This window comes from Mesocricetus auratus, unplaced genomic scaffold, assembly GCF_017639785.1.
Source record: "Mesocricetus auratus isolate SY011 unplaced genomic scaffold, BCM_Maur_2.0 Super-Scaffold_100033, whole genome shotgun sequence".
Lineage (NCBI taxonomy): Eukaryota > Metazoa > Chordata > Mammalia > Rodentia > Cricetidae > Mesocricetus > Mesocricetus auratus.
Genome location: NW_024429213.1, coordinates 12,882,093 through 12,909,804, shown reverse-complemented (window position 1 = coordinate 12,909,804; position 27,712 = coordinate 12,882,093). Strand labels below are relative to the sequence as shown.

The following is a 27,712-nucleotide window of genomic DNA, read 5'->3' as shown; positions in this document are numbered from 1 at the left end:
TTGTTTTTTCGACACAGGGCTTCTCTGAGAAAGTCCTGGCTATCCTGGAACTCACTCCGTAGACCAGGCTGACCTTGAACTCACAGAGATCCAACTGCTTCTGCCTCCAGAGTGCTGAGATCAAAGGCATATGCTACCAGAGCCTGGCTGGTGGCACAAATTTAATCCCAGCATTTATGAGGCAGGAGGATCTCGGAGTTGTAGGCCAGCTTGGTTTACAGGGTGAGTTCTAGGACAACCAGAGCTACACCAATAACCCTGTCCCAATCAAACAAAAACAAGCTCACTACAAATTGTTCATAATAGGCCTTCTCAGTGGGAGGGCCGATTAGAGGCTGCCCCCAGGATGATGCGGTAAAAGAGAATAAGGATAAAAAAGAAGAGACGCCATCCTGAGAAGAGAGGTGGAAATTCACAGAGGATGTGACGGGACAGACGGGAAGTGTGGAGAAGCGAAAGCAGCAGACAGCAGCTGCTCTCAGCCCTTGCCATGCCTCGCCCTGGTGGGATGGGGAAATCAAGTCTCATCCCACAGGCGTGCCTCGTCAGAAGCCACTAGCTGCGCTAACCCATAGGATGAGCTCACAGCTCTTGAAAGGCTCAAGTCCAGTGCTGAGTTTTGGGAGATTCTTTTGGACAGAGCAGCAATGGAGAGGAATCCCATTCTGTCACTCCCTATGACATGGAGACTTTTCAGGGTACCTTCTTGACCGGGAACCTAATAATATCTAAAACCCATCTGTCAAGTCGCCACAGGCCCGGGATGAAAGAGTCATGAGAGACGGTTGTGGGGAGCAGGAACTGCCCAAGCCAATGCCTGGAGGCTTAGCTCAGGCACCGAAGTGTACACTGGGAAGAGCCCTGATCTCAGGGACTCAGAACCAATCTCATCCACTGAGAATAATTTCGGAGTTGGACAGCTTTCAGCATGAAGTCAATGGTTGGCCAGGCGCTAGAGCCACGAATCTGCAGTCAGACTCACCGCTGTAAAGACTGAGCGCTCTGAGGTTATAGCGGGCTACTTCCGGGCCACAACTCCAGCAGGTTCATTAATACCCGGTCCTATTTGCAAGTATGGGGACAGGTTTGCTTGCAGAAAGCTTTGTACTGTGCTTGTTTCCCCAGCTCTTGACACACTTGGGTACTCCCTGAGCCACCCCAATCCACGGACTGCAAAGCTGAGTGTGCCCAGCAGAGGTCTCTGGTATGTCAAGAAGAGAAAACATTAAAGTGAGGGCAGTTCTGTGGGCATCTGCCATTTGCCCTGGACCGGCTCAGCAACAGAGTAAATCATAGCAAAGACAAGAGTCTACATAGTCAACTGGCCCCCTCATCTGCATGTCCCTGTCTGACTCCAGTGTTTGAAGACACAGTCATTTCATTTTTTTCTTTTTCTTGTCCTTTGTGTCTCCCTTTTCCATTTATTATACTTTCAGTAGTGTTTCGACTTTATAATCATTAAAAAATATTTTACTGGGTAGAGGCTTGAGAGATGACTCAGTAAATAAAGTAATTGGTTGCAGGCTCAGAGACCTGAGTACAGAGATCCATCAACTGCATCAAAGCTGGGCATAGGAGCTGGTGTCTTGGAAGCTTTGAACTGATGGTAGGGCAGGAGGCAAGTACTGGCTTCTGGCCGGCCAGTCTAGATGAAGCGGTGAGCAGGAAAAACCTTGTTTCAAAGAATAAAAGGAAGAAGGACAGACTACTCACATGGGGGCCTTGGAGAAGAGATCTCATTCTGCAGGTTGCACACGTGAACAGCTCAATAGAACTGTGGGTCCTGCACAGAACTCTCTTTCATTTGGTTTGTTTTACTTGTTTTTAAACACAGCAGTTGTACTATTGCACAGCTATTTGATTTTAAAAAGTTTCATAGTACACTTATTCCAGAGTAAAGAGACAAGATAGTCAGTATAGTTGAAAGTAAAGGAGCTCAAACATCAGAGGGACAAGGATAATTGATTTTTCTGTGCAGCATTTGCATTTGGATAGCACTGCTAATTTTCAGAGGTCATTTTGAAATCTAGATAGTAGGAAAATTAAACTTACACCCTTTAGGAGCCCGAGTGAAAAGACTTGAATCCTACTGACATCCTTAAGACAGTTGCAGATAGCTAGAAGCTGAAGCAGCCCTGTTTGGTTTAAGCAAGGGGGATGGCATTCCAAATGCTGGGGAGGGGCTGGAACAGGTTCTCAAATTCTGTGAGCTTAGTAAACCCAGGAGACAGGCACCCACTATGGCGAACTGCAAGCCTGGTCAAAGGCTTCTTGTAGTTTCTTAAGAGTTTCGTCAACACCTCACCAAAGAGAGGTCAAAACAGTGAGCATACTGACTACGGATGGCCTCAGAGTCCTTCTGCAGTTGCTGCAGGGCTTCAGTCTGAGTGCCCTGGTCAGTAGGTTCAATGAACACAATGAAAGGTGAAAGCTCAGCTGTTGGAACAATCTTCAAGGTCTGGGGCTCAATGTCAAGGATGGCAATCTTGTCCTGCTTATGAATCTGGTGCACTGTTTCAAATTTGGTGCCAAACATGTTGCCCTGAGAGCTGCCAAACTCCAAGAATTCATTGGCAGAGATGTTCCTTGCCATTTCCTCTTTTGAGATGAAGTAATACTCCTTTCCATCTCCTTCACTCTTCCTTGGCGGTCGTGTTGTATATGCGACAGGGTTCACAAACTTCTCTGGATTCTGTCTGAGCAGAACATTCTTAATGTGGCTGTGACCTACCCCACTGGCTCCGATCAGCACCAGGGTCTTCCTCTTGAATGCAGGGAGCCGAACAACTTCCTCATAAGAAACAACATCCAACTGGTCAAAAATTGAACTGTGCTTAGCCAGATACTTGTCTTTATACTTCTTCTTCTTCTTCCCAAAGGGACTACAGCTTGGAGCTTCACTTGGAGCAGACTGAGCCACACTTGCCACTCTCCATTCCTGCAGCTCAGGAGAAGGGATCAATCCTGTAGACTCCCTGCAGGAGCCTTCCACCCGCCCCTGCCACCAATTGCTGCCGTCTTTGTTGATGATCTGGATAATGTCTCCAGTAACACACTTCAGTCCTGCCTCTTTGCAAGGGATAAGATTATCCTTTTTGGGATCATAGTCAAACTGTGCTCTCATGAACATCTGTAGTGCAGGAAGACGACTCTGCTGATTAGTAATTACTTTTAATGAGATCATTCCTTTGGTTTCCTTCATTGCTTTCTGAAGCTGGTCTACTGAGTGATTGGTTACATAAGTGCCATTGATTTCTAGAATCTCATCCCCCACGTGAAGGGAGCCTTGTCTGTGAATCATGCCACCATGGAGAATTCCGGCCACAGTACGTGACTGTTTTTCATTCAGCTTCAAAGTAATTCCCATGGGCTCCTCTGTGATCTTCTCAAACTGTATGAGACGCATTTTCCTTGCCTCTTGCCCTTTAGTATGGGCAGGGCTACCTGGAGCAGTAGACCCATTGGTATACATGTCTTCAGTGGCAACATTCAACTGGTTCAATGTAATCTCAGGTCGGTTGCTCTTCTGTAGCATATGTTCCAGGTAGAGGTCTGAGAGCGCGGTGCACATGCTGTTCTCACCCTTGCCTTCGCTGGACTTGAGCATCATCTTGTAGGAGCAGGAACACCGGAGACGCTGGAGCCACAGTGCTTTTAGCCTGGGAACTGCAAACCCAGTGACCGCGGGCTGCTCGGAGGCATGGGAGAAGAGGCAGTGGAGGAGGCGAAGGAGGCAGAGGAGGAAGGGAAGTAGAGCTGCGAGGGTCACAATCCTGCAGGTTCAGAGCCAGGAGGGCCGGGTCTTGTTTTACTTTTGAGGTGGGTTCTCACAATGCATCCCATTCTGACTTGGAACTTACTATGTAGCACAGACAGTGTATCAAACTTGGGATATCTTTCAAGTGTTGACATTAAAGGCATGTACCACCACCACAGCCAGAACGTTCTGTTTAATGAATCAGAATGAACAGCTTATAGAAGAGACTAGAACATATTTGAATGCATTACAAATATGAAGAAAATTATTCTTGTTTTTGTGAAGCATTTGTTTTAAGGTCAATGCCAGTGACTTTAAAACAAATGCATGCATATATATATACACACACATATATATGTATATATATATTAAATGTATGTGTGTGTATGTGCACATGCGTGCGATAGAGATCGAACCCAATACCTTGTGTGTGTTATGCATACAAAACTCCATCCACAGCTCTGAAAATCCATTTATACTGAGGCTGTGGTAAGAAGAGTCAGTACTGACTTCTTTCGATGGATATACTATTCTTTCTTACTTGTCCTTGCATTTTTCAATTTCTTTACAAGGAACAGGGATTATTTATCAACTAAGTTAAGAATTTATTGAGCATCTGGCTGATGAGAGGGCTCTGGTAAAGGGGCCTGCAACTAAGCCTGATAACTTGAGTTTGATCTCTCAACCCACAAGGTGTAAGGAAAGAACCAACTCATACAAGTTACCTTTTGACCGCCACACAAGTACCATGGCACACCCAGATCCACACACATGTGTACACACAAAATAAAAAATAATTTATTGAGGTCATATGTGATGTGTAATCATATAATCCCACACTGGAGGCTGAGGTAGGAGGATCCGAAGTTCTGGGCAAGCTGAGGCCACATAGGGAGTCCAAGCTATGATTGGCTGTATAGTAGGATCAAATATAAAAACCCCAAAAGTTGAAACAGTTGAGATATTCAACCAACACAACAAATTAACAAAAAATACAAAATCTGTTGAACTGTGTATAGTGGCCCATGTACATCAGAAATCCTACTGAGAAGGCTGAGACAGGAGTTTGGCAGTAGTCTGGGTAAACTTAGTGAGTCTCTGTTGGAAATAAAACTATTCATGAAAAGGACCTAGGGTGCACATTATGGTTGATTTTGATTGTCAACTTGATCAGATCCAGAAATGATCAGGAGATTACTAATTGTTTCTATTTCCAGAGATAAACAGATGATACCGCCTCTGATTTAATCAATGTATTAATCTCTTGAAGGATTCATAATAGTCGTTTAATTTTATTACAGTATCTAGTACAATGTAAATGTCACACAAATCTAGCACTGAGGAAATAATGACACAACCCCCACATCTCACGGATGAGCCTCTTTCTAGTTTCCTGTCTTCCACTCACACTTACTCCAACTTAATCACATGTGTTTACCATTTAGAAGCTAGCATCTGTATATTATGAAAGAGAACATGTAGAATTTGTCTTTTAAAAGATGTATATTTTGCCTAGGCATTAGTCCAGGAGCAGTGTCAGAGGGAGGTCTGAACCACAGGGCCAGGAGCAGCATTAGAGGGCGGCCTCAGCCACCAACCTGGGAGTGGGGAGCAACTGCCGGGAGACATGAAAGCAGCAGCTTCCAGCAGCGGCTTCCAGAAGCTATTGCAAGATGTTCCTCTGGGAAAGAGCACCCATGTCCCAGCCAGCATCCACTGCCATCTCTCCATTCAAGATACCCTGCTGCTATAGTGACCACTGGAACATCAGCCCCACCTACACCTAGAGGAGCAATCACTGGAACCGTGGCCCCGCCTCCAACAGGAGGAATGTCCACCAGAACTGTAGCCTCACCTGCACCTCCAGGAGCAACTACCTGTGCCTTGGGCTCACTTCCACAAGGAAGAGTTATTATTGAGGGCTCTGCTCTGCTTGCACCTGAAAGAGAGATCAATGGAGCCACAGTCCACAACATACCAGTTGGGGGAAGAGGGAACCCCTGAAGCACAAGCTCCACCTATACCGAATGGAGGAAGAGATGTGTAGACAATAAGTTAAGATCACACTCAACAGTATAAAGAACAATATGGCACCAATAGAAACTAGTGGTTCTATAACAGCAAGACCTGAACATCCCAACATAGATGAAGCAGAAGAAAATGACCTAAAAATAACTTTATGAGAATGATTGAGGCCCTTAAAGACGAAATGAAAAAATTTTCTTAAAGCAATGGAGGAAAAGACAAACAAAAAAATTGGAAGATATCAACAAATCCCTTAAAGAACACCAAGAAAAAGCAATCAAACAAGTGAAGGAAATAAAGGCAATAAAGAGAACACAAACTGAGGGAATTCTGGAAATGGAAAATCTGGGTAAATTATCAGGAACCACAAATGCAAGCATAAGCAACAGAATACAAGAGACGGAAGAGAGAATTTCAGGCACTGAAGACATGATGGAGGAAATAGGTTCATTGGTCAAAGAAAATCTTAAGTTCAACAAATCCTTAACACAAGACATGCATGAAATCTGGGACACCATGAAAAGACTAAACCTATGAATAATAGGGATAGAAGAAGAAGTCCAACTCAAAGGCACAGAAAATATATTCAACAAAATCATAGAAAAAATCTTTCCCAACCTAAAGGACAAGCCTATAAAAGTACAAGAAGCTTACAGAACATCAAATACATTGAACCAAAAAGTCCCCCCAAAAGTCCCTCACCACATAATAATAAAAACAATAAACATAAAGAATAAAGAAAGAATATTAGGAGCTGTAAAGGAAAAAGACGAGGTAACATATAAAAACAAACCTATCAGAATTACACATGTTTTCTCAATAGAAACTCTGAAAGCCAGAAGGCACTGCACAAATGTTATGCAGACACTAAGAGACCATGGATGCCAGCCCAGACTGCTATACCTAGCAAAGCCTTCAATCACTATAGATGGAGAAAACAAGATATTCCATGATAAAATCAGATTTAAACAATACCCACCCACAAACTCAGACCTACAGAAAGGACTAGAACGAAAACTCCAACCCAAGGAAGTCAGCTACATCCACAAGAACACAGGAAATAGATGAGCCTACAGCAGTAAATCCCAAAGGAGTGAACTGAACACACAATGCCATCACCAACAGTGAAAACAAAAATAATAGGAATAAGCAATCATTGGTCATTAATATCAGTTAATATAAGTGGTCTTAACTCACCTTTAAAAAGACACAGGCTAATAGACTGGATACAAAACCAGACTCCATCCTTTGGCTGCATACAAGAAACACAACTCAACTTCAAAGACAGATATTACCTCAGAGTGAAAGGTTAGGGAAAAAAATTCCAATCAAATGGACTCAAGAAACAAGCTGGTGTAGCCATCCTAATATCTAACAATATAGACTTCAAACTAAAATAAATCAAAAAAGATAAAGAAGGGCATTTTATATTCATCACAGAAAAATCCATCAAGAGGAAATCTCAATTCGGAACATCTATGCCACAAATACAAGGGCTTCTGCATTTGTAAAAGAAACATTACTAAAGCTTAAATCACAAATCAAGCCCCACACAATAAAAGCGGGAGACTTCAACATCCCACTCTCACCACTGGAGTGGTCTGCCAGACAGAGGCTTAACAGAGAAATAAGGGAACTAATAAAGGCAATAACTCAAATGGACTTAAGAGACATCTGGAGTACATTCCACCCAAACAGTAAAGAGTATACTTTCTTTTCAGCACCTCATGGAACCTTCTCAAAAATAGACTACATACTCGGTAACAAAGCAAATCTCAATAGATACAAAAAATTGGAATAATCCCATGTATTTTATCAGATCACCCCAGCTTAAAGTTAGAATTCAACGGCAACATTAATTTCAGAAAGCCCACAAACACATGGAAATTGAACAATGACTAACTGAATCAAAACTGGGTCAAGGTAGAACTAAAGATAGAAATAAAAGACTTCCTAAAACTTAATGGAAATGACCATACAACATACCCAAATTTATGGGACACAACGAAAGCAGTGCTGAGAGGAAAGTTTATAGCACCAAATTCCTACATAAAGAAGCTGCACAGATCCCACACTAGTGAATTAACAGAACTGAAAGCACCAAAACAAAAGCAAGCAAACTCATCCAGAAGGAATGACAGCAAGACATACTCAAATTGAGGACTGAAATCAATAAAGTAGAAACAAAGAAAACAATACTAAGAATCAATGAGGCAAAGAGTTGGTTCTTCAAGAAATTCAACAAAATATATAAACCTTTATCCAAACGAAGCAAAGGACAGAATATGCAAAAAAAGGGGGACATAACAACAGACACTGAGGAAATCCAGAGAGTCATCAGGTCATACTTCAAAAACTTGTACTCTACAAGATGAGAAAACTTTAAGGAGATGGACGATTTTGCAGATAAGTACCACATACCAAAATTAAATCAAGAACAGAGAAACAACTTAAATACACATATAACCTCTAAGGAAATAGAAACAGTTATCAATAGTCTCACAACAACAACAGCAACAACACAACGACAACAACAACAAAAAGCTCAGGGCCAGATGGTTTCAGCACAGAATTCTACCAGATGTTTAAAGAAAAACTAAAACCAGTACTCCTCAAATTATTCCACACGATAGAAACAGAAGGAACATTGCCAAACTCTTCTTTTTTTTTTGTTTTTTGTTTTTGAGACAGGGTTTCTCTGTATTGTTTTGGAGGCTGTCCTGGAACTCGCTCTGTAGACCAAGCTGGCCTCGAACTCACAGAGATCTGCCTGCCTCTGCCTCCCGAGTGCTGGGATTAAAGGCGTGCGCCACCAACGCCTGGCGCCAAACTCTTCTTATGAGGCTACAGTTACCCTGATACCCAAACCACACAAAGACACAACTAAGAAAGAGAATTATAGACCAGTTTCCCTCATGAACATAGATGCAAAAATATTCAATAAAATACTGGCAAACCAAATCCAAGAACACATCAGAAAAATCATCAACCATGACCAAGTAGATTTCACTCCAGAGATGCAGGGATAATTCAACATACAAAAATCCATCAGTGTAATTCACCATATAAACAAACTAAAAGAAAAATAACCACATGATCATCCCATTAGATGCTGAAAAAGCCTTTGACAAAATTCAACACCCCTTCAAAATAAAGGTCTTGGAGAGAATAAGGATACAAGGAGCATACCTGAACATAATAAAGGCAACAAACAATAACCCAATAGTCAACATCAAACTAAATGTAGAGAAACTCAAATGGATTCCACTGAAATCAGAAACAAGACAAGGCTGTCCATTGTCTCCATATCTATTCAATATAGTACTCGAAGTTCTAGCTAGATCAATAAGACAACAAAAAGAGATCAAGGGCATACAAATTGGAAGGAAGAAATCAAACTCTTGCTATTTGCTGATCACATGGTAGTTTACATAAGTGACCCCAAGAATTCTACCATGGAACTTCTACAATGATAAACACTTTCAGTAATGTAGCAGGATATAAGATTATCTACAAAAAATCAGTAGCCCTAGTATATACAAATAATAAATGGACTGATAAAGGAATCAGAGAAACATTACCCTTTACAATAGCCACAAATAACATAAGATATCTTGGGGTAACTCTAATCAAACAAGTGAATGACCTGTCTGACAAGAATTTTAAGTATTTAAAGAAAGAAATTAAAGAAGATATCAGAAATTGGAAAGATCTCCCATGCTCTTGGATAGGTAGGATTAACATAGCAAAAATGGCAATCTTGCCAAAAGCAATCTACAGATTCAATTCAAGCCCTATGAAAATTCCAGCACAATTCTTCACAGACCTGGAAAGAACAATGCTCAACATCATATGGAAAAATGAAAAACCCAGGATATCCAAAACTATCCTGTACAATAAAGGAACTTCCAGAGGCATCACCATCTCTGACTTCAAGCTGTACCATAGAGCTATACTAATGAAAACAGCTTGGTATTGGCACAAAACAGACAGGTGGACAAAAGGAATCAAATCGAAGACCCTGATATCATCTCTCACACCTATGAACATCTAATATTTGACAAAGAAGCTAAATATGTAAAATTGAAAATAGAAAACATTCAACAGATGGTGCTGGTATAACTAGATGTCAACATGTAGAAGACTGCAGATAGCTCCATGTCTATCGCCATGCACAAAACTCAAGTCCAAATGGACCAAAGACCTCAATATAAATCCATTCACACTGTACCTCGTAGAAGGGAAAGTGGGAAATACTCTTGAATGCATAGGCACAGGAGACCACTTCCTAAATAGAACACTAGTAGCACAGACACTGAGAGCAACAATGAATAAATGGGATCTCCTGAAACTGAGAAGCTTCTGTAAAGCCAAGAACACTGTCAATAACACAAAACAGCAGCCCATAGAATGGAAAAAGATCTTTACCAACCTCACATCTGACAGAGGGCTGATCTCCAAAATATAAAAGAACACAAGAAACTAGATATCAAACTACCAAATAATCCAATTAAAAAATGGGGTACAGATCTACACAGAGAATTCTCAATAGAACAATCTCAAATGACAGAAAGACACTTAAGGAAATGCTCAGCATCCTTAGTCATCAGGGAAATGCCAATCAAAACAACTCTGAGATACCATCTTTCACCAATCAGAATGGGTAAGATCAAAAACACTGATGACAGCTTATGTTGGAGAGGATGTAAAGGGAACACTCCTCCATTGCTCGTGGGAGTGCAAACTTTTACAGCATGGCAATTTCTCAGAAAATTAAGAACCAACCTTTCTCAAGACCCTGCAATACCACTGTTGGGCATATACCCAAAGGAGGTACATTCACACCACAAGAATATTTGCTCAACTATGTTCATGGAAACATTATTTATAATAGCCAAAACTTGGAAACAACCTAGATCTCCTTCAACCGAAGAATGGATAAAGAAAATGTGGTACATTTACACAATGGAGTACTACTCAGTGGTAAGAAACAATCATATCCTAAAATTTGCAGGCAAATGGACAGAACTAGAAAAAAACATCCTAAGTGAGGTAACCCAAAACCAGAAAGACAAATACGTATGTACTTACTCATAAATGGATACCAGACATAAAGCAAAAAAGATAATCAGCCTACAATCTATAACCCCATAGAAGCTAGAACCCTCTTCCAGAAACAGATGGAAGCAGATGCAGAAATCCACAACTAAGCAATGGGCCAAGCTCCTGGAGTACAATCAAAGTGAGGGAGCAGAGACAATATGAACAAAGGAGTCAAGACCATGATGGGGAAACCCACAGAATCAGCTGACCCAAGCTATTGAGAGATCACTGACTCTGGTCTGACAAATGGAGAACCTGCATAAGACTGAACTAGACTCCCTTAATATAGGTGACAATGGTGTGACTGGGACATTATATGAGGCCACTGACAGTGGGCCCAGGATCTAACCCTAATGCACAAAACTGACTTTGTGGATCCCATTCTATATGGAGAGATATCTTGCTTAGTCTAGACATGGGAAGGTCTTGGTCCTGTCTCAACCAGATGATAGGACAGACTTAGTAGACTTCTTAGGGGAGGCCTTACTCTCTTGGAGGAGCAGATGAAAGGTGGGATGGGGGGAAGCAGGGGGCAGTAGCAGGAGAGGAGGGAGGGGGAACTGGGATTGGAATTTAAAAAATAATTAAAAAAATCTAAAAACATATTTTTCTTAAAAATCATGTGTATTTATTTTTTTCTCCTTCCCTCCCTCCTTCCCTCCATCCCTCCTTCTCTCTCTCTCTCTCTCTCTCTCTCTCTCTCTCTCTCTCTCTCTCTCTCTCTCTCTCTCTCTCTCTCTCTCTCTCTCTCTCTCTCTCTCTCCTCTCTCTCTGTCTCTCTCTCTCTCTCCTCTCTCTCTCTCTGTCTCTCTCTGAGACAGGGTTTTTACATGTAAAGGTTTCTCATTTCTTGTCTGCCTGTCCTGGAACTCACTCTGTAGACCAGGCTGGACTCTGAACTCACAGAGTTCTGACTGTCTCTGCCTCCTGAGTGCTGGTATTAAAGACACAAATCACTATAGTCCAATTTATTCTTATTTTTTAAATTTTATGTCTGTGTGTCTTTATGTCCATGTGACTGCACACGCCTTCAGAGGTCACAGGCAGATCCCCTGGAGCTGGAATTATAGGACATTTGTAAGCTGCCAAATGTAGGTGCTGAGTATCAAATTCAGTTCCTTGGGGAAAGCTTTATGTGTTCTTAAGCACTAAGCCATATATCCAGCCCCAGTATTTGTTTTTCTGAGCCTTGGTTATTCCATGGTCTCTTTAATAATTAATTGTTGGAGCATATTGAAGGGGCCAAACTCTCACACTCTCACAATTGAATTTAGGTTTCAGTTCTCTGAGAAGGGCAAAACAGGTGTCTCTTGTAACAAAGGGCTATTTATCCACAATGTCCTTGCATTCAGGGGCGAGGGGGAGAACAAACACAAGGCCTAAGTCAGCCACACAATGTCCCTCCCATCCTCCGTGTTAGGTCGTTTCTCTGTTATACACCTTTTGTTTGTTTTTCGAGACAGGGTTTCTCTGTATTGTTTTGGAGGTTGTCTTGGAACTCGCTCTGTAGATCAGACTGGCCTCGAACTCACAGAGATCCACCTGCTTCTGCCTCCCGAGTGCTGGATTAAAGGCGTGCACCACCAACGCAGAGTTGGGACTGAACCAGAGGTACATTCAATTGTCCTTACTAACCCATCTTCTCCGGTTCCCCTTAGCATTCCTGAAATCACATTGAACTCCAAAACCAGTTTGTATACCCATGTCAATTCCCTGGTAAGATGATTCGTGTTGGTTTGTGTCACCAGATCTCACCTATGGAAGGACGAGAGATGATTGTGTTCACCTTCCAAGGCACCTGGGAGCTGGAGCTGCAGTAACGGCGCCCCTGGGGAATTGTTTCACAGAGCTATTAGCTTACTTTGTCTTGAGGCAAGGATTGGAAACCAGGCGTTTAGTAGGGCAGATATGTCAGCTTTCCCACCGATCTACACTTCTGCTTAACATTGGTGACTTTATTATTTACCCACACAAAATGGTTTATTGTGAAAGACCACCCCCCAGATTCTAATTAAGCACTGACTCTTAAGAAATGTTTGTATTATTTTAAGATGAGGAAGAAAAGGTTTGCCAATGTTGAACTTCTGATCATCTTAATTTTAACAGAAATCTGATGACACTATAGTCACTGACAAGGAGTATATTGTAGTATGAGAGACAACGGCGACTGGGAAGTTAAACGCAGCAAGCTACTGGGGACAGTTAAAAAACTGAATAGAAATTTGAAAACATTGATCAATATCTTATACACCATCTTGCAGAAAGAGATTTCTCTCAGAAGACAGGAACTGTTACCAGCTAGTGTTGCTCAGACCTAATTTACAAGTAAGTGGCCCCACTGAGAAGAGCAGCCTCTGTTTTAGGCTATTAAGGATCAGTGTAGAGATTCCTAGGACTGGTATATGCTTACAAGCCAGGGAAGAGGTACTCGACCAAACTTCAAACTAGTAAGGTCAAATTTTACTGGGTTTAGTAGGGAGCAAACCTGTTCTTGTTTTTCTTATAACAGTATTACAAAACACATTTTTTTTTTGTTGTTTTTTCAAGACAAGGTTTCTCTGTGTAGCTTTGTAGATCAGGCTGGCCTCGAACTCACAGCCTCCGACTCCTGAGTGCTGGGATTAAAGGCATATGCCATCAGCGCCCGGCTCACATTTAAAAAATATTTACTTCTATTATGTACATTTGTGTGTCTGTGCAAATTTATGTGCACCACATGCCTGTAGGTGCCCAGGGAGACCACAGGGTGCTGGATTCTCTGGAACTAGAATTATAAGCCTTTGTGAACCAACTGATATGGGTGATGCAGTCAAAACAGGGTTCTCTGCAAGATCAGTTGTGGAATATTACTTTAATTAGGCAAAGGTGTGTAATGTTTGTTTATGCTGCATTTGTTTAATGATATAAAGCTGTGTGTTCAATTATGCCAAGCTGTGTGGCTTTTGTTTTTCACTTTGCCAGCATAAGGCACCTGACTGCTCTAATAAACAGCTACATGGCTAAAAATTAGGCAGAGAAAGGATAGGTGGGTTGGCAGGCAGAGAGAATAAGTAGGAGGAGAAATCCAGGTTTGGGAGAATGAGAGCAGGAGAAAGAAGAGAATGAAGAGAAACAGAGAGACAAGCCCAGGGCCAGAAGTCAGCTAGGCAGCAACCAGCCAGAGAAGCAGTGAAAGAAAGATATACAGAAGGAAAGGAAAGTGAAAAGCCCCAAGGCAAAAGCAGATAGAGAGAAACGGGTCAATTTAAATTAAAAGAACAAGCCAGAAACAAACCTAAGGAAGGTCAAACATTCGGAACTAATAAGTTTCTTTGTCATGTTTGGGACATGGTTGTTGGTCCAAAAGAAAAAGCCTGGTACAAGCAGGAAGTGTTCATGAACACTGAACTATCTCTTCCGTCCCAATTTGTTATTTTTGATTCAACTTCCAGATCTTGGACACAGGTGTGTACTCCCTGCCTGGGATACAGTTCCTGGACTACCTGCCTGGGATACAGATCCTGGACACAGGTGTGTACTCCCTGCCTGGGATACAGTTCCTGCACTACCTGCCTGGGATACAGTTCCTGGACACAGGTGTGTACTCCCTACCTGGGATACAGCTCCTGGACTACCTGCCTGGGATACAGATTCTGGACTAATTGCCTGGGATAGAGATCTTGGTTACAGGTGTGTACTCCTGCCTGGAATACAGCTCCTGGACTACCTGCCTGGGATACAGATCCAGGACACAGGAGTGTACTCCCTGCCTGGGATACAGAGCCTGGTTACAGTTGTGTACTACTTGCCTGGGATACAATTCCTTGACTAACTGCTTGGGGTATAGATCCTGGATATAGGTGTGTACTACCGGTCTGGGATAGAGTTCCTGGACTACCTGCCTGGGATACAGTTCCTGGACTAATTCCCTGGGATAGAGATCCTGGTTACAGGTGTGTGCTACTTGCCTGGAAAACAGTTCCTGGACTACCTGCCTGGGATAAAGATGCTGGACACAGGTGTGTACTCCCTGCCTGGGATACAGTTCCTGGACTACCTGCCTGGGATACAGATCCTGAACTAATTCCCTGGGGTACAGATCCTGGACACAGGTGTGTACTCCCTACCTGGGATACAGATCCTGGACCAACTGCCTGAGATACAGATCTTGGATATAGGTGTATACTCCCTGCCTGGGATACAGTTCCTGGACTATCGGATACAGATCCTGGGTACAGGTGTGTACTACCTGTGTGAATACAGGTGTGTACTACTTGCCTGGCTATATAAAAGTGATTTCAATTCCTCTGTTATTTTATTATTTGTTTTTTTTTGAGACATGGTTTCTCTGTGTAACAGCTCTGGCTGTCCTGTAAATCACTGTTTAGACCAGGCTGATATTGAACTCACAGAGATCCGCTTATGTCTGTCTCCTGACTGCTAGGATAAAAGGCATGTGCCACCATTGCTTTGCTTCCTTTATTAGTTTTAACGGATGAACTCACAGATGATTCATTATATACCCTGAGAACCAAAATGGATCACCTTCTTTTCTTTGATAGTTGTTTAATTTTTCCCCAGGGACTACTGTATAATTTACTAGTCTATACCGTTATATACATAAGCTTACAAGTTGTATTCAATATCAGAGAACAGTCTATGAAATCATAAAATTTGGTATTTTATGGTAGAACAACTGTCACTACGTTTTTTTCAAGACAGCGTTTCTCTGTGACTTTGGAGGCTGTCCTGGAACTCACTCTGTAGACCAGGCTTCCCTTGAACTCACAGAGATCTGCCTGCCTGTGTCTCCTGAGTGCTGAGACTAAAGGCGTGTGCCACCATTGCTTGGATTCTTTTATTAGTTTCAAGGAAAGAATTTTGTTAGTGATTCAAGATGATTCATTTTATACCCTGAGAACCACAGTGGATCACCTTCTTTTCTTTGATAGGCTGAACAAGGCATCCCACCATAGGGAATAGGTTCCAAAGAGCCAGCTCATGCATCAGAGGCAGGTCCTGGTCCCACTGCTAGGGATCCCCAAAACAGACCAAGCTACAGAACTGTCACCCAGATACAGAAAACCTAGGTGAGTCCCATGCTAGCTTCCTAGCTGTCCATTCAGAATCCATGAGCTTACACAAGCTCAGGTCAGCTGTCTCTGTGGGTTGCCTCATCATGATCTTGAACCCCCCTTGCTCATCTAATCCCTCCTCCCTTTCTTCAACCTTTAGTGAAATTAACCAGAATGAATAAAGTCAGTGACAGAGATGTTTAAAGTTCATTTTCCCCCTCACAATGAATTCTAATTGTTCTTAACAGCAGGCAATTCAACCTAAATGAAGCTTCAGTCAGGCAAATTTTCTCTACATAATGGATAAAAAAGAAGTAAACATTCCTAAAAGACAGTTCACAAATCCCTAAGAAGTTTACAGCTAGGTGTCATTTCCTACCCCACATAGTTTCTCACAGATGCAAAAGTATATCGATAGGCCATTTTTTTAGAGACAAGGTCTTATTGTGTAACCCTTGCTGACCTATAATTTGTTATGTAGACCAGGCTGGGTTCAAATTCAGAGCAATCCACCTGCTTTTGTCTTCTAGGTGCTGGGATTAACGGTGTGCCCTACTATGCCTGAGTTTAACCACTATTATTTTAACACCCTTTACCCCCCCCAGTTAGGTAAAGGATTTATTATAGTTTAAAATATTAATACTTTGTGCAGAAAGTCATCAGGATTATTTCTTTATTTCCTTTTGCTTTTGGTACAAAGGTGTTGTTAATTGGTAGTTCTTAAAATTCTCCCCTTGCACTTTGGCGGTTTCTTGTGTGAGGTACCTGTGTTTAGAACTTAAAGCATTTCTCATTGTACCTATGAATAGTTACGCATCCATGATAGGACACTGGTCTGGGCATTGCAGCCACCCTTGATATGATACTTGTCTCAGGATCGTAACAGAGAACAGTATCTGTAGCATCGCCATTTTCCCGTCTTCCACCCAGGATATAGATCTTTCCATTGCATACAGACATACCGCAATTTTCCTGTCGATAGAATGTGTTTTGCACGTGCATCCAGTAGTCTTCAACTGGGTCATAACAATACATGGCTTTGGTCAGTCCACCAGCAACATAGATCAAGTTGTTTAGAGAGACAGCTGTTATACTTCTCTTGATGACTGGTATAGCTGCACAAAGCAGCCAACTATTGATTTCTGGATCATAAACCTGTACCTTATTACAACAGGTATTAGCATCACGTCTTCCGCCGATTACAAATAATTTTCCTACACAGCTGGTAACTGCGGGAGAACTCACTGCTTCCTTAAGTGGTGCAACTTCTGTCCAACGATTTGAAAATGAATCATAGTACTCTACACTTCTAAGTCTGGTTTGTCCATCATAGCCTCCGACAACATACACTTTCCCGAGAAGGACTGCCATTTTGTGGCGCCATCTGCCTTTATTTAGAGGAGCAACTCTGACCCAGATATTTAGCTTCGAGTTATAAATCCAGACGTCACGGCTGTTGATTCTTCCGCCTGAAACAAGAATGTTATTCTTCAGGGCACAGACAGCATACTCTGATTTGGTAAATTCTGGAAGCTTGGCCAACGACTTCCATTCTCCTGTTACTGGATCATAACACTCAGTATATGGAAGGTTAAATTCTCCAGGTCGTTCGCAGCCTCCAACCACAACGATCACCTCTGAATAGCCAGTTGACCTGCGTGGCCTAGTTCTCGGGGATATCAGTTCATTGCCAAGTATATGGTACCGTCTTGCTTCATGCAGCAACTGATGACACTTGGGGGAATTCTGGATCAGGTGGTCCACCTCTACTGTGTGAATAAAGTAATTAGGATTTAAGAGAGGGAGCCTGACGTGGGCAAGGAGTTCATGCAATAGCAGCCTTCGATGTTCAGCAGCTCCACGGACCCAGCGCATGACAGCCTCAAAAACCAACTCTTCTTTAGTGACAACAAGTTCATCGTTGCAGATGTAATCAATAAGTTCATCTTTGCCAAGCTCAAGAAATTCTTCATGCTGGTACACGTCCTCAAAAGCCTGTAATGCAAAGGTGTGGCATTTTGCGAAGAGCATTCTGAGTGAGTGCCTGTCAGCGAAGCGCTGGATTCCTAGGCAATTGCAAGGATCAAGTTGCTCCTCTAAGAAATTGGTGCAGACATCACAGAGGATATCCATCTGAAAGAGGCTGGAGGCTTCAAATAGGCTTTGGACATTGTCTGCTGTGATCTGCACATGTCCAGTATATACATACTCCAAAAAACATTCCATAGCTTCAGCTCTAATGCCGTTGATCTCAATCAGTCTCTCTTTGCTCTCCCTGTGGTCATTACAGAACATGGCTCTGAAGTAGCTGCTACAGGCAGAAAGGACGGCTCGATGGCAAGGGAATTCCTGTCCCTCTACACTGATGATGACATCTGTGAATAACTGACTATCTCGGAAGTTATTAAATAACTGGAGTACATTCTCAGCGTGAGATGATCCCGAAGAGAAGTTGAAATATTCATGACCTGTCAGATATCTGGGGTCCATTTGAAAAACTTTAGGCTGAGCCTTCCGGGAATCACTCACCCCAAGCTCCTCTCGGGTCTAGTCTGCCTCCAGTCCAGCGCTAGTACCATTGTTACATCACTTGACTATGTCATTATTGAACAATGACTGCTAGAGAATCTTGACCTGGCTTCTCAGCATTTGCTGGACCAAGGCCCCAGGCAAAAGTACTGTGTTTAAATTTCCACAGCGGCAGGTCCAGCCTGCAGTGCCCAATCCGAACAGCCTTCACCTCGGGTGTCTGGCGCTTGGGGGCGGGACCATTGGGAACTAAATTAAGAAGCAGAGTCGGGTGGGCAGAGAAGGAAGCAGGTAACCGGTTGGTAGTGGTGGTGGGGGCGTCCCCGGGACCAAAAGATCTCTTTGCCAGCCCCAGAGTGAAGCTTCCATGTTAGTGTGTTAATGGCACATGGGAAGAGGACTGTCCGGTCCCTGGTCTTCATCACTATAGCCCAGAAGTCTTCATTGAAAGACTGTTGATAGGCGTCTCTCATCCTTGTGTCCAGTAGGGATTTCCAGCTGTTGTTGACCGCCGATCCTTCTGGCCTTGTGTACGAACAACATTGCCAGGACCATGCACCTACTTCTTCCCAATTCCTTCCCTTTTCCCAGCTGCTCACGTGAGCTGTCTCGTTCTCACACAGCATACAAGGCACACACTTAGCTCTTCACTGTGGGAAATGCGCTGTTCATTTTTCTCACACTCGTTATTCGGGATTTCAGAGTTGTGCCCTTGCTTCCGAATGCCCATCACGTTCTTCTAACTGCTGGCTAGGTTTTGCTGTCTAGGGCTGAGACAAGGACAAGGTGGGAGAAGGGAAAGAAGTGCTGGAGAATTGCCACAGCTTCCCACTCCATCGTCGGCTCTCCCTCCTGTCTGTAAAGCCTGCATACCCCTTTGTGCTCCCACTTTAGAGCCTGCAGCCTAAGCCAAACCTCTGCTAAGGCGACCCTGACTGCCTCACTTGGCCTCTGTACTGCTTGCTTACCGAGAACTACTCTAGGCTTTGGAAGCACACTGAACCCTGGGGAGGAAAGGCCCTGAGCGTCTAGAACAGAGGTAGAGAAAACATGGGATATTTCATTAATCCTTGGGGCTGGAGAGATGGCTCAGTGGTTTGGAGTAGATGTTCCTCTTGCAGAGGACCTGGGTTTGATTGCCAGCACTCACATGGTGGCTCACAAACCCCAAAATGCCAGTTCTAGGGGACCTGACACTCTCTCTGATCTCCCAGAGCAGCAGGCATGCATGTAGTACCAATAGATACGTGTACACACAACACTCACATCTACAAAATAAAATAAACCTAATGTTTAAAACAGTTCCGATGTTATAGCTAAAGGATAATAAGTAAAGGACCATACTAGAGATAAAAGGTACATTTCTCCCACCCCTTTTATTGAAAATAGATTCTTTCCTCATACAATATACCCTAATTACAGTTTCCCCTCCCTCTACGCCTCCCAGCTCCTCTTCAACTCCTCTCCCCTCCAAATCCACGAATTGTCTCTCATTAGAAGACTGGACTCTTACCAGTGCTTATAGCTCTAAAGCAGTGGTTCTCAACCTGTGGGTCTTCGTCCCTTTGGAGGAACTGAATGGCTCCATCACAGGGATGACCTAAGACCATCCTGCATATCAGATATTTAAATTATGATTCATAACAGTTTAAAAAGTTATGAAGCAGCAATAAAATTACTTTCATGGTTGGGGTCAGCACAGCATGAGGAACTGTATTAAAGGGTGGAAGCGTTAGGAAGGTTGGGAACCCCTGATAAAGTAAATACCTCTCCCTGCCTCAGAGAGCAACTGTAGGTCCTTCGGGATGGGTGGGGCCTCATAGGTCCCACCCCCTAGCAATTGTTAATTGTCTACAAATCCTCAGAGAGGAGAAGGGGCCTCACAGACTCCTAATCACTCCTTGACAAAATGTTGAGGGGCCAGTCCATATGCAGGTAATTATAACTGACTTTACTCCATATGACTACACCTTTTACTCCATCTTACGTTTTTTCTGCTCCCTCACCCATAATTTCTGGACCCATGCTGGGTGTGAAATGATATCCTATTTAGGGGTGAGCATCCAATAATCCTTTATTCACAATACATTTTGCTCAAAGTTAATGATCTTTACAGTAATTGCCCACTGCAAAAAGAAGTTTCTCTGAGCAAACCTGAAAGCATTTCTGATTTATGAGCATAAGCATAAATACATAGAAGGAAATTTGTCTTGATATTATTCTTTTATTTGAGCAAAGGGCTTATCTTTAAAGATACACAAAATTTTCATTTTCAAAAAAGATTTATTTATGAGTTTTATTTATGTGTTTATGTGCAAGCATGTAGAGTTTAAGTGTACCACATGTGTAGGATCCCATGGAGTCTAGAAGAAGGCATTGGGTCCCTTAGAACTGGAGTTATAGGTGGTCCCCAAGCAACCATGTGGATTTGGGGATTTGATGCAAGAGCATCAAGTGTTCTTAACTGCTGAGCCATCTCTCCAGCCACAAATTTATCAGTTTAATGTATACCTTATTTAATATTTTTTCCTAAAATGTAGTATAGAAAAGTGGGCATGGTTATTAGTCCAGATGAGCTTTTATTGAATATTTGCCCTCACTAACAAGAAATGAAGAGTGATTCCCAAACATGTTTTCTCTGCACTCCTAACCTTGGGACATTTTTACCTTCTTATTACAACTGGGTTGGGGCATAGAGATTCTAAAAATGTTTCATTGGACTGGGCATGGTGGCTCATGCCTTTAATCCCAGCACTCAGGAGGCAGAGGAGGTAGATGAAGGTTAGTGGTAGAGTACTTGTCTAGGTTGTGTAAGGCACCAACTTTATTGTGCAGTAGTATTAAACAATAATGGAAGAGATAAACCAGAAGGCCTCATCAAACATGTGGATATGATAAATATTTAGAGACAGAGAAATATGAATTACATACATTTGGTGAGCACACACATATACCTATTAGGAACCATTGCTCTGTATTCTAATAGAATATGCAGTATTACTTGTGCATTAAAATAAATTATGAACAATGTCAGAAGACATCCTTAGGGAGCCAAGTTTGGTGGGGGAAAACTGTAATCATAGCACTTACTAAAGATATCCTGGGCTAAATATAAGAGGCTTGGTTTTAGAAAAAAGTTAAGCAAACTGGAAACAAACATGTCTGCATTAGAAATTTAGCAATGTAAGAATATTGTATATTTGTGCATCAAAAGCTATTCATTTTTCAGAAAGCGAAGAAAAAAAATCAACCAAGTTTTATAAAATAAAACTCCATTCAATTTATCAAGTGAAGATGTTCTTCCTTTAAAAATGTATTCTTTTTTTAAAATTGGTTTGAGATAAGGTCTTTCTATCTCAAACTTGGCTTGCAAGGAACTTGCTGTGTAGGCCAGACTAGGCTGGAAATCATAGGCATCTCCTGCCTCTGTCTCCTAAATTAAAAAAATGCATTATTTAAACAGGTATATTCTTTAGATTATTTTTGTGTGGTTATTAATCCAAAAGTTACCAAAATGTCTTTCTTCATGATCTTTTCATAAGTATATATAATTACAGTTTTGTCATATTTCATCTGCCATCATCTTCCCTTTTTCTCCTTCTCCCTCTGAGTATTCCCTGTCACTTCCACAATTAATCCACCTTATACTGCCAGCTTTTTAAATGTCTGAAAGGGATCTTCAGAAATTTATGGTGGTTTTTGTTCCTTTATAGTTATTAGTTCAAGATTCTATTCACCAGGGTTTTGTTTGTCAGTAAGCATTTTCTTACTCAGTAACGCTTTTGTAAAAATTGTATTAAACTATTTTTTTTGAGACAGATCTCTCTATGTAGTCCTGGCTGTTTCTGAAACTCACTATGTAGACCATGCTGGGCTTGAACTCACAGATATTCATCTCCTCTGCTTCCTGGGTGCTAATATTAAGGGCGTGTGTCATCACACCCAGCTCTATTAAACTTTGTTTTTTGTAAATGCATGCATGTGACTCTGTGCGCACAAGTCTACTGGTGCCTAGGAGGCCAAAAAATGAATTATATCTTCTGGAGCTGGAGTCACAGGATGGTGTAAGCCACCCCAAAGTGCTCAGAATTCAATTTTCACTTTGAGGCAGGATATGAGTATGATGTCAAGTTGACACAGAAACCTTGATCTCAAAGGATGCCTCTGCCTCAGAACTAGGTAATACTATGCTACAGTGTCCTACCACATAACTTGCTTTGGTGACATGTTCTGAAGTAAAGTTGGTGTTGTGATTACCAAAGGTGGAATAGTCTCCCTGAATGTTTTCAATGATTAACGAAGGGATATGGCTTGGGTATGCTGAAGAAGGCTGGATTTCCTAAACTGAGGGAATTGTAGTGCTGTTACTGGGATAATTCAGAAAGTAACAGAGAGAAGAGAGCTGTAATCTCCAGGAATATAGGACCAGCTGTCACTCTGCTGCAGCAATGTGGGGTGTTTTAATATGTATGAATCTGGAGCTCCCTAAATTTAATTGATTGGAAAAATTCAAGGGAATGGTCATTGAGGGTTCTCTGGGGCCATAAAGACTAAAGCTTTATACCAGAAGAGATAGTAGGGTAGCTCTTTACATGGTGGCCATTTGGTAATACATCTGATGAATGGAATTGTGGTGTTTTGAATAAGAATGGCTCAACAGCCCTCCGTACTGGAATGCTTAGTCATCAGGGAGTGGCACTATTTGAGATGATTAGAAGGGTTAGGACTGATCGGGGGAAGTGTGTCACTGGGGGTGGGCTTTGAGGTTTCAAATGTCCATGCCAAGCCCAGAGTCTTTCACTTTGCCTGTGGATCAGGATGTAACTCTTAACTACTCATCCATCACCATGTGTGCTGCCATGCTTCCCACCATGATGATAATGAAGTAAATCTCTGAAACTGTAAGCCAGCCCCAAGTTAAATACTTGCTTTCTTTCTTTTTAAAAATATTTGTTTATTTATTTATTATGTACACAGTATTCCACGTATGCTTGCAAACCAGAAGAGAGTATCACATTCTATTATAGATGGTTGTGAGCCACCATGTGGTTGTTGGAAATTGAACTCAGGACCTCTGGAAGAGCAGCCATCTCCCCATCCCCCTAAATGCTTTCTTTTATAAGTTCATTCGTCATAGTGTCTCTTCACAGAAAAAAAAAACACCGACTAGGATAGGAGTTGGCACTAGTGACTAAGGTATCGCTGAAATAGGCCTGGCTATGCTTTTATTTGGAGGAATATGGGAGACTTTGGGGCTTTGGATTAGTAAAGCAGTTGAATACTTTAAGTGAGGTTTAATGGGTTATTCGAATAGGAGCATGAAAGACTGTGGAGCTGAGAGCAATGTAAATTATAACAGCCCAGCTCAAGAGGTTTTAGAAGCAAAGAATATTAGTAAATGGACTAGAAACTGTTTTGGTGATATTTTGGGTAACAATAGCTGTTAACAGGGAGTAGAGCCAGCCCAAGAGATAGAAGTGTGTTGCAGTCAACAAAGATGAAAGTAGTTAGAAATCTGAAAGGTGCTTTGGCATTGGACATGGAAATACAGATTTTGGAGTTTGCCCAGGTGGTTTTCACTCTTGCTTTGGTCCAGTGTTTCTTCACTATGTTCCCTTTCCTATATTTTGGAACAGTAATGTATTTTTGTGCCACTGTAGGTTGGAAGTATGTGACTTAATTTTTATTTTTATTTTACAGGGATTATAGTTAAGAGTTTCCCATGTGTCTCAGAAGAGACTTTGAATTTTTACACAGAGTTAAGACTGTTAGAGTTTTGGGGGACTTCTCAAGTTGACGTGAGTGCAATTCTGCATTATGACTATAAGCCTATGGGGTCCAGGAATGGAATGTGGTGGTTTGAATAAGAATGGCTCCCCCATTTGAATGGTTAGGGAGTGGCTCCATTTGAAAGGATTAGGAGATTAGGAGTAGCCTTGTTAGAGTAGGTATGCTATTGTAAGATAGGTGTGGCCTTGCTGGTGAAAATTGTCACTGGGATTGGGCATGGGGTTTCAGAAACCTAAGCCAGGCCTAGTGGTTCTCTCTCTTCCTGATGCCTTCAGATCCAGATGTAGGACTTTCAGCTACCATGTCTGCCTGCATGCTGCCATGGTTCCCACCATGAGGATAAGGGACTAAGCCTCTGAACTGTAAGCCAACCCTAAGAGTTGCTTACAATTTGTAAGTCCCCAAGTTTATTAGAGTTGCCATGGTCATGGTGTTTTTTTTTTAATCTGTCCTTTGTGTGTTTCACATCATACCTCCTGATCCCACCCATCTCCCTCCCCAACCCAAAATAAAACAAAATAAAATTTAAGAGAAAAAGAGGAAAAGAAAGAAAAAAAAAAAGGAAAGGAAAAACCTCATCATCAAAGTTGCAGTGTGACATAGTCACACAGTAAACCCCCTTCTCTACATATTTTTGCATGCAGGCATTTATTGGAAAGAATCAATGGTCTGGTTCAAGGCCCCTGGTCTCTGCTGCACCATTGATACTGGGCCCTCCCTAATACTCTTCCTGTACATTCCATCGGTGCCCTGTGTCACGGAGATCCTGCAGCCCTGGGTCCACAGGACTGACACCCCTCACCCCTGTGCTCCAGCAGATCACACATGGGGTGGATGTTGGGGTGGCCACTGTAGGAGGAAGTCTGTATGCTGCCATTAACCATGTGACTTACTAGAGGTGCATACAGATGAGGTAATAAAAGAGAGGTTTACCACACCGCTAACCACACCCACTTTAGGCATGACTAAAGACGTATACGGACGGACGTAAAGACGTATATACATACGTAGGCGGTGAACTACGTCACTAGCCAGGCCCACTTTTGGGCATGGCTAGAGGGCGTTACGGGGAAAGCATAAAAGACTTCACAAAGGAAGTCTTGGTCTCTTTTCTCGGATTTGGGCTTCCAGTTTGGCAGCAGAAAACTACTTGGCTCATCTGGGTTACTTGTTTGGTATCTTGTGAGTAATTTCTACAATAAATACTTAGTTTTACTTTCAGTAAGTGTGCCGTTTATCGTTACAGCATCATTTGGAGCATCAGGCCACCAACACCTAACCCTGGTTCCAGGTCTGGGTTCTTGAAGGGTTGGAGCCTGCCGGTCTTTCCCTGTGTTCGCCACCAGGGTGAGCTCTCCCGCATTTCCCTGGCTAGTTCACCCCTTGCAGCAATGAGCAAAGGGTGGGACCAGTTCTCCAGCTTTCTCATCCTCAGGGTCCGTTCTCCCACACCTACACCCTTCAGGGCCAGTGAGAAAGCTGCCTGACTCCATTTGGAAGGCAGGAGTCATTATGGTGTATTTTTAAAACTAAGTTTCTATTTATTGTGAGAGTTGAGTTGTTCTCTGTTTCCTAGAACCTGACCTTCCCTGACTCATGACTTGATTTGCTTTTGAGACTATCGTGACCCTCCCTGACCCCTCTCTAATCACACGGTGGGTGAGCACATGATTTTTTTAAAGGTTTTGTGTATTTTCCCAATTGTCACCCTTCGGTAAAACTACTCATGATTTTGCGCCTTAAAATGGGCCCCAGAGGTGGATTCAGGACTGCTCTTTAACCTGACTTAGGAGGAAGTTGCTGGCCAGCTCTTGGGTGCACCCCAATAAAAATCAAGCTTGCTTCAAATTTGGCTCAAATTGTGGGAGTGGTCTTAATTTCACCATTGAGATTAACATCAGCTCTACTGTGTGAGGTGTAGGGGCCACTCTCCCAAGGGCTGCAGCTGGTGAGGGGCAGGGGCAACTTTCCCACTTTTATGCCCTCAGGACCAGCTCTCCCACCTGTCTCAGGCATTGATGAGAGGGGTGGGGTGTGAGGGAGGCATCTCTGCCCTACCCATGCAGCCACAAGACAGATTAGTGGGGACAGCTCTCCCATGCTCACAACATCGGGGCAGGCTTACCCACACCTCCACCAACAGGGTCAGCTCTGTGCTGCCCAGGTGAGGTTTAGGGCCCTCTCTCCTGAGTGTTGTAACGAGTGGGGGCGGGGCCAGCTCTCCCACCTGTTTCTGCTGCAGCAGCAGTCTGCCTCTGCCGCCAAAGCGTTGACATCATCACCTGTCGCCAGGTGCCCTTCCACCCCTTAAAAGTGCCCATCAGAGCTCAGCTCGCTCTCTTGTCTCCTTTGCCTCTTGTTCCTCTCTTTGTCTCTTCTTTGCTCTCTTCTTCCCCTTGTCTCTCTGACTGCCTGCTTGCCTCTCTCTGTTCCCACTCTTTTGTTCTTCCCTCACACAACAAACCTCTTGCACTAACCCTGTTGAGCATGGCATGTTTGTTTAGTGGTATACCTTGGCAGGGCCCACCTAAAGGTACCCACTTGGCCTTTCCTTTTTTTATCCTTTCATTGGTGCTGAGCCTCAATAGGCTCTCCTAGAATTTAGTCTGGCCACACCAGAACCCTACTGGCTTGCTCTGCCTCTAACAGATCTGTTCTCTCATTCACTGATGGCTTTGCCTTCCATTAAATACTGCCAATTGGGTCTCTGCCAGGGCTACCTGCCTCTGACCATTCCCCTGGATGTAAGCAGTCCTCACCTTCTTGGTTTTCTCAAGTCCTGGCACCACGTGACTGTGTCTCTTTCAGGCTCTTGGCCCCTGTTCTTGAATGCCTGCTCCGTTCGGTTCTCCTCCGAGTCCAGGGATGCCTGAGACTCTCAGGTTCTGGACTTCTCTCTGTCTCATCCTTGGGACTGTGTCACACACCTCCTCATTTCCATTGGGAAGCCTTTTGGAGACCCTTCAAGCATTCCTTTCAAATCAAATCTGGACTCAGTAAACCATGAACCAGGAGGTTGAGGAATGGAGAAAGAATTCTTCACTCTTTTTCTTTGCTCCAAGACCTGCTTGTTTCTGTCTGTTGTCCTTCTCTAAACTTTGTTGCAAATGTGGGAGTCAGAGACGGAGAGGCCAGCTTCGTCTTGTTCAGCACACACCAGCCCTCCCCTGCAGCATCTCCTGCTCTCACCCTCAGTAAGGTACCTATGGAACATTTGTCTGTGAGTGTATCTAATTCCAAAGTTTAGAGTCCACTTCTTCCCGCATTATTTTCCATGTGGACACATGTGCTTTTTTGGTTCCTGCAGCCTTCTATACCCACGTGGACATCTCTCCTGCTTTCTCACCTCTCCCAGTATCCCGGAAGATGTACAGCTTAAGCTCTAGCCCACTGTATTCTCCACATGCCTCTGGCTCTTGCGGTCTCTCGGACCCATGTGGACACCTCCCTTTTC

At 42.9% G+C, this 27,712-nt stretch overlaps 2 protein-coding genes across 2 annotated transcripts; both read right to left on the bottom strand.

Annotated features, from left to right (window-relative positions):
- Window positions 1-200: 200 nt before the first annotated feature.
- LOC101843002 (55 kDa erythrocyte membrane protein-like) lies at window positions 201-4,053 on the bottom strand. Its single transcript, XM_040733675.1, has one exon. The coding sequence runs from the start codon at window positions 3,608-3,610 to the stop codon at window positions 2,294-2,296; it is 1,317 nt and encodes a 438-aa protein (XP_040589609.1). The 5' UTR covers window positions 3,611-4,053; the 3' UTR covers window positions 201-2,293.
- Window positions 4,054-16,598: 12,545 nt separating this feature from the next.
- On the bottom strand, window positions 16,599-19,198 carry LOC121135218 (kelch-like protein 24). Its single transcript, XM_040733668.1, has 2 exons — window positions 19,097-19,198; window positions 16,599-18,486 (listed from the first exon to the last, which is right to left on the bottom strand). The coding sequence occupies exons 1-2, from the start codon at window positions 19,196-19,198 to the stop codon at window positions 16,711-16,713; spliced, it is 1,878 nt and encodes a 625-aa protein (XP_040589602.1). The 3' UTR covers window positions 16,599-16,710.
- Window positions 19,199-27,712: the final 8,514 nt, after the last annotated feature.

Excerpts from the sequence above, each read along its gene's own strand:
- LOC101843002 (XM_040733675.1), bottom strand. The coding sequence starts at position 3,610 with ATGATGCTCAAGTCCAGCGAAGGCAAGGGTGAGAACAGCATGTGCACC.
- LOC121135218 (XM_040733668.1), bottom strand. The coding sequence starts at position 19,198 with ATGGGCATTCGGAAGCAAGGGCACAACTCTGAAATCCCGAATAACGAG. Across the intron at positions 18,487-19,096 it reads AAGAGCTAAGTGTGTGCCTT|ACCCGAGAGGAGCTTGGGGT; the intron begins GTATGCTGTGTG and ends GAGGCAGACTAG.